Below are 21052 nucleotides of genomic sequence, written 5' to 3'. Positions count from 1 at the left end.
AGGTGCTTTATTTATTGTTTCTTGTCAGCATTATCTTGTAGAAAATGTAAGGGTTAACAAACTGGTTGTTCTCTGTCAAAATTACTGAACCGGTCTTATAACTTCTTTTAATTCACTTATTTCATAAGGAGAGAAAGATCTTTGAAAGAGTAGCTATTTTTAAACCAACCTTAAGCATATTTATTCCTTTATCCTTCCCCTTAATTTGTGAGGTCAATGATATCCACCCATTTGACTGATAGCAAATCCCATCTGTATGAAATCAGCTTATCTAAATACATTAGGAATGGCCAGCAGGCCTGTTTCATGGAAATTATATTGGTGAATAACTTTGTGGTGAGAAAATCATGAGGTCATGGCCACTATCGCTTTAAAACTAAATGAGCAAATCTTTTGATCAGTTTGCTTTTGCTCTTTCCATAGTCAGAGTTCAGTGGTCATTTTCCTCTTAGAGTTTGACATTCAGAGCATCTCTAAAGCCCAGAAAATAAGAGCAAGGTTAGCTGTTGGGGTTGGGGGTGCGCTGATGGAAGTATGAGGTAAGCAATAACCCTAACTGATGAGGTGTGAATATATTGCCTCAAATATTGCTCAGAAGTTTGTGATATGAATTAGAACTATTATGTCTTTGAGATAATCTTAGTACAGACATTATATTTGGAGACTTCTGTGTATTATGTTAGCATATTTTGCTTAAAGAAGAAAAGTAAGATTCTATACAGTGAAATGGTAGCCGGGGGTGGGGGTCATATCCATTTAAAGAAAAATAATTTTGTTATGGGCTACTCTGTGTTGGGAAAGTACTTCTACTTGGTATCTCCTATTCCAGGTTAAAAATATGAAATCTAGGAGGTGAGCATTGCTAGGATAATCATCTCCTAAGAGTTATAAACATAGCTTAGGCAATAACTCATAAGAAAATACTTGTTTGTTGCTTCTCTATTTCCCCTTTCACATTTCTGAAGGAAGCCCTTTAAACCATGTGTATGTTCATGATATACCAAGTCTTCCCTTATCAAAGTCATATCTAAGTAACTAAGATCTGATGAAGAAAGGTTTTTTTTAGAAAAAAAATTTGGTGCAAAGAATTATGTCAATATGTTTTTAAAATGTGCTTATTCTTAAGACCCATGTATCTGATCTCAGCACATCCCAGTATTTTGTAAAATGAAAGACTGCCTATTGTTAAATGATGCTCAGGTTTCGATAGAGTAAACAGAATTATACTTGGTGGGAAAGTGGGGTGAGGGTAACAGCCATGGTGGGGAGAAGAGGATGTCTTCTAGAACTGTGTTTATTCTAAGGCAATAACAAGGTTGAATCCCTTTGACTCTATGCTTTGATGTCCTCTGGGTCATCTGGTGATCCACTATTTCTGTGAGTGGTAAAATGTTTATGAAGAAGGTGGTGAAAAAGGCAAGAAAATTTTCGCAGGAATTCTATAATACACTGTAAAAAGATAAACAAGATTAACGCAAAAAAAAAAAAAAATTCTCATGAGGACATTCATGTCTTATTCCTCTGAACTTTATTTGCTACAATACATTTGCCAAGGAATTTTATGTGAATCCTCTTTCAATTTAATTTTAGTACAAATATGGTAGGGAATATAAGTACAAAAAATGAAGGTGGAACTGTAAGCAGAGGTTATTTAAGAAATAATCTCTGTAATGCAGTGCTTCCCTACCTTTAAAGACACACATTAAAAATGGGAATGTTTGTTAAAATATCCTGAGGTTAGCCAATGAACATGATGGAGGCTGGGAGCTCCAATTACCCCAGGCACTATGCACCACCACAAGGTGTATACCTGTAGCCCATCTGCAAGGCATAAATTTGTAAATCGTCTGTAACACACTGATGAGAAAGCTCTGCACAAGTGTGATTTTTTGCAAGTAGATTTCCATCATCTTCATAGGTAATACTCCACATGCACTCAAAGGAAACCTATTTGATCCTCAACTCAGCTGCTTATTTATCAGTAAATGTATGTGATTTGTGCTAATCACAAAAATTATTCTTTACTCTGAGTTTATGAAGAATCTGGCCACTGTCTCAATTACAGATATATGTAACACAAAGGCATTAAATAACTAAAATTCACACAAGCTGAAAGAAAAAGGTATGCCCTTCAGTAAAATATTTCGCATTTCAGGTCTTCTAAGAAATAACCACATCCACCTCATCCTTGTGAGAGGTCTTTATTTCCTAAGTTGATGATGACACAGTAATAAAAAAAAAAAAGTGTATGAGTCCATCTATCTTCCCTGAGCCCGAAAAACAAAACAATCTATGCTCCAACCCTAATCCCGAATACCCTCTCTTCCCACATTCACCACCACCAGAGTCATATCCACCTCTTCTTTTCTCTCGATATTGCATGTTGGAAGAGATAATTCAAAAAGTAGTAATTGAATCATCCAATAATCTTTAGTTGCAGTAATTTCACACTCTAGCTACACATTACAATAAACTGGGAAGCTTTTAAAATTTACCTATATCTAGGTGCCATTAAATACTATTCTGTAAGGATGGAGAGACAAGATGCCCCAGATAAAGTAAAATAGTTTAGAAATAATCTGAGGCAATTAATATGCTAAAATGCAATACAAAGATGAGCTCATAGAAAGTACTGATTATTATTGTTAGCATTGAAGTTTTAAAGAACAAGGTTCAGAGGAGCTGGGGCTTGAGACAGAAAGTGCAAAGGATATCCTCAGGTAAAGACCAGAGGAGAGGGCCTGATGAAAGAACAGAGTATGAACACTATAGACGACTCCAGGTAAACTCAGAGTGGTTGTGGAAAAGGAATGAGGTAGGCCTGGTTAGTTTTAATATTCATTTGAGAAGCAATGGGAATTGGTATTACGTAACTGGGCAAAATCAGATGATGGAGATACTTGACAATAACACCAAGAGTTCATTCTGGAGTTCAAATGATAATTAGAGGCTTTCATTAGCGAGGAAGGAAATGAGATTAGAAAGATAGGACAGTGCCCAAAGTCTTTGGGGTTCTTGAGGGCACCAGCTGAAGACTGACTTCTGCAGCAGGTTTAATGACTTGAATCTATCACCCCTTCTCAATACATACCTTTCTTGTTGCTCATTACTGTGTGAACATCCCTGATAACCAGCTTGTATGTACAACTATTACTATGCATTTGCCTTTATGGAACATGTGTCTGTGATTTCCTATTGCATAGCACCTAACAGCAACTAACAAAATTTAAGTTATAACAAATATTTCCACAATGGTAATGAGCTCTTCTCTAGTTATATAGTCTTGGATACATCACTTAATCCCTCCAATCTTGGTTTACTACATTTTTGCAATGAAGACACAAGATTTAAGTGTTTTCTAATCTTATATATAGCATTAACATCACATAAGCTTCTGATTATCATTCTCAGCCATATAAATGATAACATTTGTAAAGAGAAACTGCTTCATTCCTGGCCATTTACTCCCACTAGGTTTGAGCAAACTATTATTTATACAAGGAATTGTATAACTTTTGTTTTCTCTGGACAGTTCAAAAAAATAACTGATGTTTGACAAGAAGAAAAGAATATTGATCTTATTTATTTTTGTTTTATGGGTTGATAAAGGTAAATTTAAAAATCTGCAGGTTATACACTGTACTGGCATAAATAAGATCAGTAAATGAAATCATCAAACTCTATTGTCATTCATACATGAAATGTACAAAACAGTTATGATTTAAAGATTTTAATACATAATTAAAAATGGACAATTGAGTATTACATAGTTATGTAACATTGATACTGTTAGATATGTGGATGTATATATTCTTTCCAGTAAAATAGTTTCATGCTTATAAAAGTCACCCTAGGTCAACTTGGGACAAAGAAAACAATGTACAGTAGAAATAAACCAAGTATTAAATAGAATATATAGGTAAGGAAAAAATATTATAAAGCAGTTACATTTTTTACACACACACACACACAAATAAATACACTTTTCTATTATTTGAAGGCAATTCACAATCATTTCCAGGAATTCTGTGAGAATTTAAGGCCATTTGTTCTAAAGAAATGCTTTAATTTAGACACAACTTCACAAAACTGTAATTCTTGTAAAAACTGTACATGCAAAAACTCTTTACAATTATTCGTGGACAGGCAGGTCAGTATATAGGAGTAGGTTATTTCACAAATGTGTTGTGCACTAAGTCACATAGTTGTATATATTTAACTGAGAATTTCACAAGACTTCCAGCCTGTGCACCTTGCGTGGCAACATGGAATGGTGATAACAAGAAATCCCAATCAAGAGAGCCAGTATCCCTTTGAATTAAAATATCTAGACAAGATATAATGGAATAAAAAGTTTAAAACATCTGCTACATGGTTCACAGTTAAATAGTCTTGGTTTCAGTCTTTCTAAATAGCATTATTATATCAGGATGCTACTTTTTACAAAGCATTTTCTGTGCATTTATAGATCACAATGTTTGACTTTTTCTAATTTCTACTTAGTGTTACAAAATACAAACCAACTGCGTTCTAAATTTAGAACCCAAACTCCATGAAAAGTGCATGTTCAACCAGGAGACACATCTGCCAGGCTTAGACTCCCATACTCAGCAAACATTGCTGAGAAACTGATTATTAAGCAGATGTAGTTTCTTAAGACAATCCAGTTACTGAGAAATAGAAAAGCATTTTTCCCTTCCCTTATTTGCAATTGTGTTTGTCCAGACAGTCATTCAAAGAGATATTGCTCTTGTGATTATAGCTATTGCAATTTAGAAGACAAAGGATTCAGTATTCAAAACTCTTATTCTTAAGAACGGTTATAAAAGTATTGAAATTTAAAAAGTAGTAACATGTAAACATTGATACAGAGACTGCTTTCCTATACACATAGCAGTCGAAGACAATATTTGAGTTAAAAACATAGTTTGTGCTTTTTCCCAACAATACATTGGAAATTAGCTGTTTCTGTTAAAAAAAAAAAAAAAAAAAAAAAGATTTAGAGAAGACATCCGTACTTTGCTTCAAGCATTTAAACAATTTTTCTGTTGCTCATGCAACAACCATATTTACAGTTTTGGTTTAGGAATAGATTTAATTTTGGATCCAAGAAAGCACATTAACCAGTACTGCTGAAACCAAACTGAGAAAAGTATCCCATTGCCTGGTTCATCACAGAGCACCAGGCACAAAGCATTAACTCAGCAGTTCTGATTTGTAGTGACATTAGCATTTCAGAGCGCAGTCATATTTGAGTCTGTAACATATGTATAGGTGGGGTGTATGGGGGAGGCGCAGGTGATGGCTTGATTCCTCGGGCTCTCATATAGGAGAGAAACTGCTCAGGGATCTCAGCTAGGACGTCTTTCGCCAATCTAGCCATGCTCAATACGTGGTTTCCGCTTCTGTCAATATAATCCCTGAATGGCACAAACTAAAAAAAGATGAAAGAAAGTTACTTCACAGACTTTAGCAGGCTATGTAATAAACACAAAAAAATCAACACATGTACACATTTGGTCATAGGAAAATCAGGGAAACTGAGAGTAATGGAGAGATGGATAACAATTATACATTTTTAAAATATTCAATAGGCCAGGCACCGTGGCTCATGCCTGTAATCACAGCACTTTGGGAGGCCGAGGTGGGCGGATTACCTTAAGTCAGGAGTTCAAGACCAGCCTGGCCAACATGGTGAAACCCCGTCTCTACTAAAAATACAAAAATTAGCTGGATGTAGTGGCACACCCCTGTAATCCCAGTTACTTGGGAGGCTGAGGCAGGAGAATTGCTTGAGCCCGGAAGGCAGAGGTTGCAGTGAGCCGAGATCATGCCACTGCACGTCAGCCTGGCTGACAGAGTGAGACTCTGTCTCAAAAAAAAAAAAAAAAAAAAAGAATTCAATACAATACAAATAGCTGTAAGTGACTAAACTTACCTAATATATGCTTTATCTCAAAAGGAACACAATCGTTTTCTATATTTTTCCCCCAATAACTCATGTCACTTAGTCCTAATATGCTTATTATGTTGCCAAATGTCTTCTGCAGTTTTGGGTTCAATACCTAGCCTGAATCCCAACAGGATGGATCATTTAACCTCTTTGGGGCTTGGTTTTCTCTCAAATGGAGTTAATACATGTCTAATTCAGCTTCCGATATAAAAATACTACCCAATTTTGGAAAAGAAACGAGTATTACCCAATTCAGGGTAAAATATAATAGTGTACATTGTTTAAAAAGTCCTAAACACATTAAAGTATTTTAATTATTTCTAAGAACAAAAAAATCACATGGAATATGAATATAGAATTCACACAGCTCATATTAATAGAAAGCTGAAATATTCAGTACATTGAGTTTTGCATCATATGTTGATTTTTTAATATCTATTATTTGAGAAGACAGTAAAAATGATCTTGGCATAAGATTTGGGTATATTTCTTATTGAAATATCATCATTCTAACAACACATATTAGGTTGGAGCAAAAAGTAATTGCGGTTTTTGCAGTAAAGTGCGGTTTTGCAGTGGCAAAAACTGCAATTACTTTTGCACCACCCTTAATAAAAATGATTACTATATCTTTATATATGTAATTATGTGACAGCCCTTATCAGCTCAACACCAAATGCTCCTGTAATAGATTGCCTGATTCCATTCTCATTTGTAATGGTTACTTAAGTTAATAAACACTGTGCTGTTTGAGGGCATTAGTTCAATTTTCCCTTAGAGGCATAATGATGCTTGATGCAACTTTGAAGTGATTGGAACTGTGAATGTTGTGATAATTTAAAAGCACAGTAATTCTAGGTCTTCAGAGAAAAGGCAAAGTGAAGATATTTTAATATGTTGAACAATTTGAGTACAATATATAAAAATTTGAATTAAATCATTTTTTCTCTGTATGAAGACAAAGAACAATCCTGTCTCATGCTGTAAAATACCATTTTAAATTTATTTTGAAAATAAAATAAGTTTGCTTTTTATTTAAAGTTATTCAATATGTGCCTCTGGAAAACAATCATGGGAAGGCAGCATTTAAAATGGTCAGGTTGCTACAGGTAAACCAAGAAAAATTTTAAGAAATCAAAGATTAGGTATAATGCCTTTGATTCAGTGAAGGTATTCTCTTTTAAAAGAAAAGAAGAAAATTATTCCTTCCTTTTTAAAATAAGACATTACAAGTAAGCGCATGTATATGACTAAAATTTTACCTTATTTGTCTATACCCTATTTCCAGGAGGAAAGCTCAGAGCAGTTTTTAGAAATAGGTATTTAAAAGGTGACATATCTTTCTGCTACTAAGGGCAAGAAAGGCAGCTTGCTAAGGGTGCAGGGGAAAAAAAAAAAAAACTAACAATAAATGCGATCTTCACTTCAGAAGAGAATGAGGAGAATCAGAAGTTTTGTGGAGTCTTTATTCCCTAGCTATGGACAAGATTTGACATTTTTAACAGAAAAAAATCAAAGCGGTATAAAAAAATAAATTGAGGTTAATTTTCTCTCTGAAACTATAATTAGAAAAGAGAAAATAGGAATCAACATAGCGATTAATGAGAAAATATATCTAATTGTAACTATAATTTACTTCATTCTTATTCTAGAAGGTATAATGCTTTAAATGTTAACATTTAGTAATGTTGGTATGGTTAATATACATGTAGTGGTCTTTAGACTTTTTTTTTTGAAGAGTTTTTCTTTTTTTTTTTTATAGAAAATGTATGTAGCTAATGCACACATTTCAGGGAAATGTTGGTAAGCAGCTGATGCTTCTCTGTGGAAAGGGAAGATCTCCCCTGCTTTTATCTTACCTTTACCTCAACTTTGGTCTCATATTTTTAATTCTTTACCTTGCTTCTGCATTATGGACATTAAACTCATTTAAGTTTTTACCTCCCTATTCTCAGAAACTTTGGAATTAGACTTCCCAGTTTCAAAGCTTGGTTCTGCTGCCTGTTGCCTGCATGATCTTGAGCAGGTTATTTTCTACTCTTTGCCTGTTTCTTCTTCTAGAAAATAAAAACCAGATGGCTTCACTGCAAATTCTACCAAAGTTTTAGAGAACTAACATGAGTTATTCTCAAACTATTTTTTAAAATTGAAGGAAAGAAACTGGCCAGCAACCTAGCTTAAAAGATCCTCCATAATGGCCATGCAAGTCTATGCACAGATGGAAGAATAGACACTGCAGGAGCTGGTAAAGTATTTCTTTGGTGGTCAGGACCAAGCCTTTCAGGTCCATTCCAAGATGGGTGAATAGGAACAGCTCTGGTCTACAGCTCCCAGTGTGATAGACGCAGAAGATGGGTGATTTCTGCATTTCCAACTGAGGTACCTGCCTCATCTCATTGGGACTGGTTGGACAGTGGGTGCAGCCCACAGAGGGCAAGCCAAAGCAGTGCGGGGCATCACCTCACCTGTGAAGTACAAGAGGTTGGGGGATTTCCCTTTCCTAGCCAAGGGAAGCCATGACAGACTGTACCTGGAAAAAGGGGATACTTCTGCCCAAATACTGCACTTTTCCCACAGTCTTAGCAACTGGCAGACCAGCAGCTTCTCTCCTGTGCCTGGCTCGGTGAGTCCCATGCCCACGGAGCCTTGCTCACTGCTAGCACAGCAGTCTGAGATCAACCTACAAAGCTGCAGCCTGGCAGGGGGAGGGGCATCTGCCATTGCCGAGGCTTGAGTAGGTAAACAAAGCGGCTGGGAAGCTTGAACTAGGGGGAGCCCACCACAGCTCAGCAAGGCCTACTGCCTCTATAAACTCCATCTCTGTGGGCAGGGCACAGCTGAACAAAAGGCAGCAGAAAGTTTTGAAGACTTAAACAGCCCTGTCTGACAGCTCTGAAGAGAGCAGTGGTTCTCCCAGCATGGTATTTGAGCTCTGAGAATGGACAGACTGCCTCCTCAAGTGGGTTGCTGACCCCTGTGTAGCATAACTGGGAGACACCTCCCACTAGGAGCTGATAGACACCTCATACAGCTCAGTGCCCCTCTGGGACGAAGCTCCCAGAGGAAGGATCAGACAGCAATATTTGCTGTTCTGCAGCCTCCGCTGGTGATACCCAGGCAAACAGGGTCTGGAGTGGACCCCCAGCAAACTCCAACAGACCTACAGCTGAGGGATCTGTTAGAAAGAAAACTAACAAACAGAAAGGAATAGAATCAACATCAACAAAAAGGACATCCATACCAAAACCCCATCTGTAGGCCACCAACATCAAAGACCAAAGGTAGATAAAACCACAAAGATGGGAAGAAACCAGAGCAGAAAAGCTGAAAATTCTAAAAACCAGAGTGCCTCTTCTCCACCAAAGGATCACAGCTCTTTGCCAGCAATGGAACAAAGCTGGATGGAGAATGACTTTGATGAGTTGACAGAAGTAGGCTTCAGAAGCTCAGTAATAACAAACTTCTTCAAGTTAAAGGAGATGTTCTCACCCATCACAAGGAAGCTAAAAACCTTGAAAAAAGGTTAGACGAATGGCTAACTAGAATAAACAGCGTAGACAAGAACTTAAATGACCTGATGGCGCTGAAAACCATGGCACGAGAACTTTGTGATGCATGCACAAGCTTCAATAGCCAATTCAATCAAGTGGAAGAAAGGATATCAGTGATTGATTGAAGATCAAATTAATGAAATAAAGCAAGAAGACAAGATTAGAGAAAAAAAGAGTAAAAAGAAATGAACAAAGCCTCCAAGAAATACAGGACTATGTGAAAAGACCAAATCTACATTTCATGGGTGTACCTGAAAGTCATGGGGAGAATGGAACCAAGTTGGAAAACACTCTTCAGGACATGAATCATGAGAACTTCCCCAACCTAGCAAGGCAAGCCAACATTCAAATTCAGGAAATACAGAGAACAGCAAAAGGTACTCCTCGAGAAGAGCAACCCCAAGACACATAATTGTCAGATTCACCAAGGTTGAAATGAAGGAAAAAATGTTAAGGGCAGCCAGAGAGAAAGGTTGGGTTACCCACAAAGGGAATTCCATTAGAGTAACAGTGGATCTCTCAGCAGAAACTGTACAAGCCAGAAGAGAGTGGGAGCCAATATTCAACATTCTTAAGGAAAAGAATTTTCAACCTAGAATTTCATATCCAGCCAAACTAAGCTTCATAAGTGAAGGAGAAATAAAATCCTTTACAGGCAAGCAAATGCCGATTGATTTTGTCATCACCAGGCCTGCGTTACAAGAGCTCCTGAAGGAAGCACTAAACATGGAAAGGAACAACTGGTACCAGCCACTGCAAAAACATGCCCAATTGTAAAGACCATCAATGCTATTAAGAAACTGCATCAATTAATGGGCAAAATAACCAGCTAACATCATAATGACAGATCAAATTCACACATAACAATATTAACCTTAAATGTAAATGGGCTAAATACCCCAATTAAAAGACACAGACTAGCAAACTGGACAGTAAAGATCCATCAGTATCCTATACTCAGGAGGCCAATCTCACATGCAGACACACATAGGCTCAAAATGAAGGGATGGAGGAAGATTTACCAAGCAAATGGAAAGCAAAAAAACTGGAGGGGTTGCAATGCTAGTCTGATAAAACAGACTTTAAACCGACAAAGATCAAAAAAGACAAAGGCCATTACATAATGGTAAAGGGATCAATGCAACAAGAAGAGCTAACTAACCTAAATATATATGCACCCAATACAGGAGCACCGAGATTCATAAAGCAAGTCCTTAGAGACCTACAAAGAGACTTAGACTCCTACACAATAATAATGGGAGACTTTAACACCCCACTGTCAATATTAGATCAACTAGACAGAAGGTTAACAAGGATATCCAGGATTTGAACTCAGCTCTGCACCAAGCATACCTAATAGACATCTACAGAACTCTCTACCCCAAATCAACAGAATATGCATTCTTCTCAGCACCACATTGCACTTATTCTAAAATTGACCACATAATTGGAAGTAAAGCACTCCTCCCCAAATGTAAAAGAACAAAAATCACAACAAACTCTCTCTCAGACCACAGTGAAATCAAATTAGAACTCAGAATTAAGAAACTAATGCGGCCGGGTGCGGTGGCTCAAGCCTGTAATCCCAGCACTTTGGGAGGCCGAGACGGGCGGATCACAAGGTCAGGAGATCGAGACCATCCTGGCTAATACGGTGAAACCCCGTCTCTACTAAAAAAATACAAAAAACTAGCCAGGCGTGGTGGCGGGCGCCTGTAGTCCCAGCTACTCGGGAGGCTTAGGCAGGAGAATGGCGGGAACCCGGGAGGCGGAGCTTGCAGTGAGCTGAGATCCGGCCACTGCACTCCAGCCTGGGCGACAGAGCGAGACTCCGTCTCAAAAAAAAAAAAAAAAAAAAATAGAAACTAATGCAAAACCGCACAACTACATGGAAACTGAACAATCTGCTCCTGAATGACTACTGAGTAAATAGAGAAATGAAGGCAGAAATAATGATGTTCTTTGAAACCAATGAGAACAAAGACACAATGTTCCAGAATTGCTGGGACACATTTAAAGCAGTGTGTAGAGGGAAATTTATATAGCACTAAATGCCCACAACAGAAAGCAGGAAAGATCTAAAATCGATACCCTAATATCACAATTAAAAGAACTAGAGAAGCAAGAGCAAACAAATCAAAAAGCTAGCAGAAGGCAGGAAATAACTAAGATCAGAACAGAAATGAAGGTGATAGAGACACAAAAAACCCTTCAGAAAAATCAGTGAATCCAGGAGCTGGTTTTTTTAAAAGCTCAACAAAATTGATAGACCACTAGCAAGAGTAATAAAGAAGAAAAGTGAGAAGAATTAAATAGATGCAATAAAAAATGATAAAGGGGATATCACCACTGATCCCACTGAAATACAAACTACCATCAGAGAATACTAAAAACACCTATATGCAAATAAACTAGAAAATCTAGAAGAAATGGATAAATTCCTTGACACATATACCCTCCCAAGACTAAACCAGGAAGAAGTTGAATCTCTGAATAAACCAATAACAGGCTCTGAAATTGAGGCAATAGTTAATAGCCAACCAACCAAAAAAATCCAGGACCAGATGGATTCACAGCCAAATTTTACCAGAGGTACAAAGAAGAGCTGGTACCATTCCTTCTGAAACTATTCCAGTCAATAGAAAAAGAGGGACTCCTCCCTAACTAACTTTATGAGGTCAGCATCATCCTCTTACTAAAGCCTGGCAGAGACACAACAAAAAAAGAGAATTTTAGACCAATATCTGTAATGAGTACCGATGCAAAAATCCTTGATAAAATACTGGCAAAGTGAATCCTGCAGCATATCAAAAAGCTTATCCACCATGATCTAATCTGCTTCATTCCTGGGATGCAAGGCTGGCTCAACATACACAAATCAATAAATGTAATACATCACATAAATAGAACCAATGACAAAAATCATGCGATTATCTCAATAGATGCAGAAAAGGCCTTCGACAAAATTTAACAGCCCTTCATGCTAAAAACTCTCAATAAACTAGGTATTGATGGGACGGATCTCAAAATAATAAGAGCTATTTATGACAAACCCACAGCAATATCATACTGAATGGGCAAAAACTAGAAGCATTCCCTTTGAAAACTGGCACAAGACAAGGATGCCCTCTCTCACCATTCCTATTCAACATAGTGTTGGAAGTTCTGGCTAGGGCAATCAGGCAAGAGAAAGAAAGAAAGGGTATTCAATTAGGAAAAGAGGAAGTCAAATTGTCCCTGTTTGCAGATGACATGACTGTATATTTAGAAAACCCCATTGTCTCAGCCCAAAATCTCCTTATGCTGATAAGCAACTTCAGCAAAGTCTCAGTATACAAAATCAACGTGCAAAAATCACAAGTATTTCTAAATACCAATAACAGACAAACAGCCAGATCATGAGTGAATTCAATTCACAATGGCTACATATAAAATAAAATACCTAGGAATGCAACTTACATGGGATGCAAAGGACCTCTTCAAGGAGAACTACAAACCACTGCTCAATGAAATAAGAGGACACAAACAAATGGAAGAACATTCCATGCTCATGGATAGGAAGAATCAATATCATGAAAATGGCTATACTGCCCAAGGTAATTTGTAGATTCAATGCCATCCCCATCAAGCTACCAATGATTGTCTTCACGGAACTGGAAAAAACTACTTTAAAGTTCATATGGAACCAAAAAAGAGCCCACATTGCCAAGACAATCCTAAGCCGAAAGAACAAAGCTGGAGGCATCACGCCACCTGACTTCCAACTATACTAGAAGGCTTCAGTAACCAAAGCAGCATGGTACTAGTACCAAAACAGAGCTATAGACCAATGAATCAGAACAGAGGCCTCAGAAACAACACTGCATATTCTCACTCATAGGTGGGAATTGAACAATGAGAACACTTGGACACAGGGTGGGGAACATCACACACCGGGGCCTGTGGGGGGCTCGGGGAGAGACAGCATTAAGAGAAATACCTAATATAAATGATGAGTTGATGGGTGCAGCAAAGCAACATGGCACATGTATACCTGTGTAACAAACCTGCACATTGTGTACATGTACCCTAGAATTTAATATAATAAAAATAAATAAGTAAATAAAATTGAAGGGGAATGAATTCTTCCAAATGTATTCCACAAGGCTAGAACTACCCTAATACCAAAAACCAGAAAAGGACACAACAACAACAAAAATCTACAGGTTAGTATTCCTGATGAATATAGATGCAAACATCTTGAACGAAATACTAGCAAACCAAATACGACAGCACATCAAAAAGATTATACACCATGATCAAGTAGGATTTATCCCAGGAATGCAAGGATGGTTCAATGTGTGCAAATCAGTAAATGTGACACATCATATGAACAGAATGAAAGCAAGAAAAAAAAACACAAAACATGTGATCTCAATAGATGCAGAAAAAGCATTTGATAAAATACAACATCTCTTCAGGATAAAAATTATCTGAAAATTAGGTGCAGAAGGAACACACCTCAACACAGTAAAGGCCAATATGACAAACCCACAGCTAATATCATAGTGAAAGGAAAAAAGTTGAAAACTTTTCCTTAAAGATGCCCATTTTTACCATCCTTATTCAACATGGCACTGGAAGTCCTAGCCAGAGAAATTAGGCAACAGAAAGAAATGAACAGCATCTAAACTGGAAAGCAAGAGATTAAGTTATCCCTGTTTGCAGTTGACATGATTGTATACAAGGAAAACCCTGAGAATACCACAACACAACTGTCAGAAATAATAAGTGAATTCAGAAAAGTTGTAAGATACAAAATCAACATACAAAAATCAGTGACCTTTTTTTATACCAATAGAAAACTAGTTGAAAAAGAAATCAAGAAAGCAATCCCATTTATAATAGCCAAAAAAAAAAAAAAAAACTAGAAATAAGTTTAATCAAAGAGGTGAAAGCTCTCTACAATAAAAAACTATAAAACACTGATGAAAGAAATTTAGGAAGACACGCAAAAATAAAAATTTCATGTTCATGGATTGGATTAATATTTTTAAATGACCATACTACCCAAAGCAATCTACAGATTTAAAGTAATACCTGTCAAAATGCCAAGACATTCTTTACAGAAATAGAAAAACACAATCCTAAAATTTGTGTGGTGCCACATAAGACTCCAAATAGCCAAAGCAATTCTGAGCCAGAAGAAGAAAGCTGAAGGTATCACATTACCAGACTTCAAAATATATTACATAGCCATAGAAACCAAAATAGGAAGGCACTGGCATAAAAACAGACACATAGACCAATGGAACAGAATAGAGATCTCAGAAATAAATCCACATATTTACAGCCAACTGATTTTTGCCAACTGCATTAAGAACATATACTGGGGAAAGAACACCCTTTCCATTAAATGGTGCTGGGATAACTGGATATCCACATGCAGAAGAATGAAACTACACTCTTATCTATCACCATATAAAAATCAACTCAAAATGGGTTAAAGACTTAAATGTAAGATCCTAAACTATGAAACTACTAGAAAAAAATTATAGGGGAAATGCATCAGGACATGAGTAGGCAAAAAATTGTATGAATAAAGCCTCCAAACTTAGGCAACAAAAGTAAAACTAGATAAATGGCATTATATTAAGCTAAAATCTTCTCAACAGCAAAGGAAGTAATCAAGAGAGTGAAGAGACAACATTTTATTCATCTAATAAGGGATTAATATCCAGAATATACAATGAATTCAAACAATAGCAAAACAAAAAACAAACCAAAAACCCGCAAAGAATCTGATTTTAAAATGGGCAAGTGACCTAAATACATATTTCTCAAAAAAAGCCATACAAATGGCCAAAAGTAATGAGAAAATGCTGAAAAATCACTATTTATCAGGTAAATGCAAATCAAAACCACAGTGAGATATCATCTCATCCCAGTTAGAATGGCTATTACCAAAAAGACAAAAATGGCAAATATTGATAAGGATGTAGAGAAAAGGGAACTCATACATTGTTGGTGGGAATGTAAGTTATTACAACCATTATGGAAAACAGAACTACATAAGCTTCAGCAATTCCACTACTGGGTATTTATCCACATGAAAGGAAACCAGTATGTCAAATAAAGAGCTGCATTTCCATGTTTATTGCAGCATTATTCACAATAGCCAGGATATGATATTGACCTAAGTGTCCATTAACAGATGAATGGATAAGGAAAGTGTAGCATATGTACACAATGAAATACTATTCCACCATAAAAAATGAAATTCTGTCATTTGTGGCAACATGGATAAGCCTGGAGGACATTATGTTAACTGAAATAAGCCCGGCATGGAAAAATAAATATATATGTTCTCCCTCATATGTGTAAGCTAAAAAAGTTGATCTCGTAGCAACAGAGAGTAGAACAGCGGTTACTATAGGCTGGGAAGGACAGGTCGGGAAAGAGGAGTAAGGAGACTGTGGTTCATGGATACAAAATTACAGCTAGATAGGAGGAATAAATTCTGTTGTTCTCTAGCCCTGTAGGGTTACCATAGTTAATGATTATTTACTGCATATTTTTGAATAGCTAGAAAACAAAATTTTGAATGTCCCCGACCAAAAAAATAAATGTCTGAGATATGGGTATGCTATCCCTGATAGAATAATTACACATTGCATACATGTAATGAAATATCACATTGTACCCTAGAAATATGTATAATTATGTCAATAAAATAAAAAAGGAAAATTACAGAATACCTATTTCATTGTTTTGTATTAAATAAGGTAAAACTTAGTGCTTAAACAGTAGCAGTTCAATTTGTAATGTATTATATACGAAAGCCATCATTATAATTACTTTTCTATTCATTAACTTACACATTGATATAGTCAATATAAAGCAATTTTGAAAATAGTTTTCAATTTATATTCACATCAAACTTTAACGAAGATTATCAATTTTATCTCTTTCAAATTTGAATACAGTATCAGTTCATCTAAAACAGTAATTCCTGGCCTTTTTAAATTTTAAACCACTGTTGTTTCACCTTTTCAGCAAGTCCTACAGGATATGCAGATGTTTTTTAATTGAGGTAAGTTGAATTTCACTTTTAAGAATTTTATGACACTCTGGAACATCGAAGCTAAGGCTCATAATCATCACTCTTCTTAGAATACACACAGTTCTACTCTTCTTTAAAACAGTTTATAAATAACAGGTAAAAAAGAAATCCTCAATTTCAACCTAGAATGGGAGTATACATCACATTTAGTTTAGGTTTGTTAGGTAAGCACAGAGTCGGATATTCCATTTGGATATTAGGGGGTACTGCCTATAGGTTGAGAACAACTGTCATAGAAGTCAGGATTATCAAACAGGAGTATCCTTCATCCCACACTTATATCTGGAGTAGGATAAAAAAAAGTCACTAGCCTAAACTAAACCTTTTCCAAAGGGACATTTATTTCTTCAGTCATGTCACAAGGTACTTTATAAATGAGAGAAAAGACAATGACTTCAGAAATTTCCTATACTTCTTATTTCAGATCTTAAAACTTTCATGGCAAAATTGCCCTCTTTCTTGAAAGACTGCTCATATCCTTTTATTTTTACAGGTTTCCATTCAACTTCTTAGGCCACTCTGTTTATTACCTGTATTAGTCCATCATTTCTGATCCCTGTACCTGGGAACCTCTTGTCCAAAATAATTCCCACACATTTGTGAATGCATGATAACCACATGGTAATTTGGACCCTTATAATATTTAGTTTAGAAGAATAAATCAATTTTTCTTTGTACTAATTTATCACATTCATATAAAGAATACCAATAAATGCATTTTATTCTATAGGAAGTATGGTATACTTGTTACTCTACATCGTTTTTCAGCACCCACCAGCATAGGGAAAATATTCCACATGGCTGCTCTAACTGCTTGCTTTGCCTATTCGTAAAAACAAGTTTGAATTAGTTTGGACAAATGGGCTTTTAGTTGCTGCTCTGCTCAGTTTTGCTGGATTGTTCGTACTGTGCAGAGCTCCATTAGTGATTTTCAAGTCTAAGCCCTCAAGGTTATTATTCTCCTTTTAATGGAAAATATGATTTAAATCTAATTTTTAAGGAAATGATAGGCCGGCCCAGCAGCTACATGCAGTCAGGGGTAATGGCACTGCATCATACACAATGGCCAATCCATAGCATAAACAAACAAATGGAAAGCCTTTATGTATATTGACTTAAGAAAATAAGTCACCTAAGTTTTAGACTAATGACCATCCTGCTTACTATTTATACTATAGTGACATGAAATTAAATAATGAGGCAATGAGACTTAATCACACATAAAACTTACTACCTTGTCATATGTTAGGGCAGAGCTACTATGAAATAGTGACAAAAAATGCCTTCCCACTGGACTGCGCCAATGTACTGTACTGATAATCATTTATTGAACAACTGGTATTTGGGAGGTCTTCTGCTAGGAGATTTAGCACAACATGTCATTTAATATTCACAAGAATCTTATATACTTTGAATGCACATAAGAAGAAACTGAAAGAAAGTTTAGTGAACTTATCGAGGATCAGCTCTGAGTATGTCAGAATCACTATTTGAACTCAAATGGATCTGACTTGAATTCATTAGCCACTTCGGTAATATAAAAAGGGTAATAGATCTTAATACTTTTCATTAAAATTTTGTCTTTTAGGACAGTGCATTATAATAGGAGTAACACCGGTTTTAGAACCAGAACACTCTTGGAAATCTGGATCTACCAACTTATGACCTAAATAACTTTTGTTCTGGGACTGGCTTCGGTTTTCTTATCTGTAAATAACTTTAAGACAAACAATGACCGGTATTTTTAGGAAGATACAAAGTAATATGGGGACAAAGTGAAAATTCATCCAGGTGTGGCGAGTGAGGTCTTCGGAGAGGGCTGTGTGACAGGCTCTATGTTGAGAAATTTCAAAGTATAGGATTTCAATCAGCACAGATGAGGAGGAAGAGTATTCCAGGTAAAATGACAAGTGAAAATAAAAGCAAGAACCACGGAAATGTGTGATGTGAAGTTAGTTTATTAAGATAAAGTACAGTGTGTTTGTCTGTTTCTGTGTGTATTTAGCTAAAGAAGAGCCTGAAGGCCGGGCGCGGTGGCTCACGCCTGTAATCCCAGCACTTTGGGAGGCCGAGGCGGGTGGATCACGAGGTCAGGAGATCGAGACCACGGTGAAACCCCGTCTCTACTAAAAATACAAAAAAATTAGCCGGGCGAGGTGGCGGGCGCCTGTAGTCCCAGCTACTCCCGAGGCTGAGGCAGGAGAATGGCGTGAACCCGGGAGGCAGAGCTTGCAGTGAGCTGAGATCGCGCCACTGCACGATCTGTCTGCCTGGGCGACAGAGCGAGACTCCGTCTCAAAAAAAAAAAAAAAAAAAAAAAAAAAAAAAAAAGAAGAGCCTGAAATCAGGTCACGGATAATCTTAATGCCATGTTTAGGTGTTAGAATCAAAATTATACAGAATATATGTTAAGAATTTTAGAATCAGACATTTTAGGATTAAATCCTGGTCATTAGCTGGGTGACTGTGGACAAGAGGAATTGAGCTAGCTTCATGTCCTTTTTTTGTAAAATGCAATAATCAAAGTACCTGTCACATAAAGTAAATTAAGGACTGAGTGATATAATGCTATAGCTCTTAGCCTGCCTAGCACATGAAACACTTAATAAAGGGTTAAATATCATTATATGAAAAGGAAGGTATTTAATATTTACTATAATAATAAAATCCCATCTACTACCCCCAATTTTCTGCTGAACCTCAGCTACATACTATTATTTGCCACCTTAGGGTTTTCTTTATCCACTTGAGAAATCTGGAATTTCAATTGCGTTGTGTGTATAAACTGGATTCACTTCAAACAGTGAGAAATGGAAAGCAGAAATAGACCCTATTATCTGATAATATTTTAGAGAATTGGTTTACAGTTTTTTTCTGACCATGGGAAGACTGAAAATATTATCCTGCATGTACACTTGCAACCCCACTATTCTAAATATTCAAGAGTGTTTCTCTCCTTTAAAATAATTTGCTTTAAAAACGTTTTAGTGACTGGTAGAACCTGGAAAACTCTGATGGTGGAATGTTTAGCCTTATTCAAGGTGAGAGAGGAGGTGCCAATTCTTTTACACAATGTGAATGTAAATGATCAATGTGATATGTAAAGTACCGACCACCACTTAGAAACTTCTCCATGAAAGTAGAAAAGAGTACATTGAATCTCTAAGTCAATGCAGGAATGTAAGTCAAGATGCCACTGTCATTAAGGGTGCCACTAATTTCCTAGGGACATTTTAATTTCTTGTTCAGTAAATGTTAAGACTTCACTATTCTTCAGTTCAACTTTACATGGCAGAATCCCGTGAGTGTTCACCTGTATCCCCAGGTGTGTTCAAAATCTTTGGGATCCCAGTGTTACTTTATGGTGATAGAAGTCAGAATCCTTCAGTTTTTTTTTTTTTTTTTCTTTTCACTTTTGAGACGGAGTTTTGCTCTTGTTATCCAGGCTGGAGTGAAATGGTATGATCTTGGCTCACTGCAATGTCCGCCTCCTGGGTTCAAGCAATTCTCTTGCCTCAGCCTCCCAAGTAACTGAGATTACATGTGCCCATCACCACACCCAGGTAATTTTTTGTATTTTTAGTAGAGACGGGGTTTCACCATGTTGGCCAGGCAGGTCTTGAACTCCTGACCTCAAGCGATCCTCCCGCCTTGGCCTCCCAAAATGCTGGGATTACAGGCGTGAGGCACCGCGCCCGGTCGGATTCTGACTTTCAAGAAGCAAAAACTTATATAATTATACTAATATGTACCTACGCTATTGGTAAGTAACAAAGTATTTTATGTCTGTTACTTCCTTTGAGACTCATGACATCAAGGGAGGAGCAAAGATGAAAGAATTTTGAGTCTACCAATAATGAAACAAAGACAGAGAAATTATTTTTACTTGTTCAAGACCAGAGTGACAAAAGTATAGTTTCACAGATCATCGGTGACCTATCTCGATATTCTGTTCAATGTAATATAGCTATTGATTGATTAGTTTCATGATCAAGGACAATTTTTATTAATGCAAATAGGTTGTCACTAACATAACCTACTGGCCTTCTTAAAAGGAACCTTAATCATGTGAGCAATCTTAGCTATTTCCTAATGAAGAAAGTAATACCACGCTTCTCTTAAGCATCATTTAAATGGAACTATGAGATATGAGGTTGCCTCTGCTAACTTGGTAAAAACGCATTAGGACAGCAACATAACACATTCTAAACACTTCAAATTCATACTTCCATGCAGTAATTCGATTTTTTGGAAACTGAAAGGATATTATAGAGAGATTTTAAATAAAGTGTAATTACTTAGACCTTTAACTATGCTGATGAGGTTAAGGTGAATAATCATGTGTCTAATTATGAAAAAAACACATAATGGGCCGGGCGCAGTGGCTCACATTTGTAATCCCAGCACTTTGGGAGGCTGAGGCAGGTGGATCACAAGGTCAGGAGA

At 36.6% G+C, this 21052-nt stretch overlaps 1 protein-coding gene across 3 annotated transcripts in view; it reads right to left on the bottom strand.

Annotated features, from left to right (window-relative positions):
• Positions 1-3564: 3564 nt before the first annotated feature.
• Positions 3565-21052, bottom strand: part of CPNE8 (copine 8) — a 259399-nt gene continuing 241911 nt past the window's right edge. For 2 of the 3 annotated variants that reach the window (XM_033222445.1, XM_033222446.1), the window contains exon 20: positions 3566-5434. In XM_033222445.1, the coding sequence (XP_033078336.1) occupies positions 5246-5434 (189 nt within the window). In that variant the 3' untranslated portion in view covers positions 3566-5245. Of the gene's footprint in view, positions 5435-21052 lie in introns of all 3 variants that reach the window. The other variant, XM_033222447.1, reaches the window with a different exon arrangement.

This window comes from Trachypithecus francoisi, unplaced genomic scaffold (genome assembly GCF_009764315.1).
Source record: "Trachypithecus francoisi isolate TF-2019V2 unplaced genomic scaffold, Tfra_2.0 Lachesis_group11, whole genome shotgun sequence".
NCBI lineage: Eukaryota > Metazoa > Chordata > Mammalia > Primates > Cercopithecidae > Trachypithecus > Trachypithecus francoisi.
The sequence above is the reverse complement of the archived record's forward strand: the minus strand, read 5'-3'. Positions and strand labels throughout refer to the sequence as shown.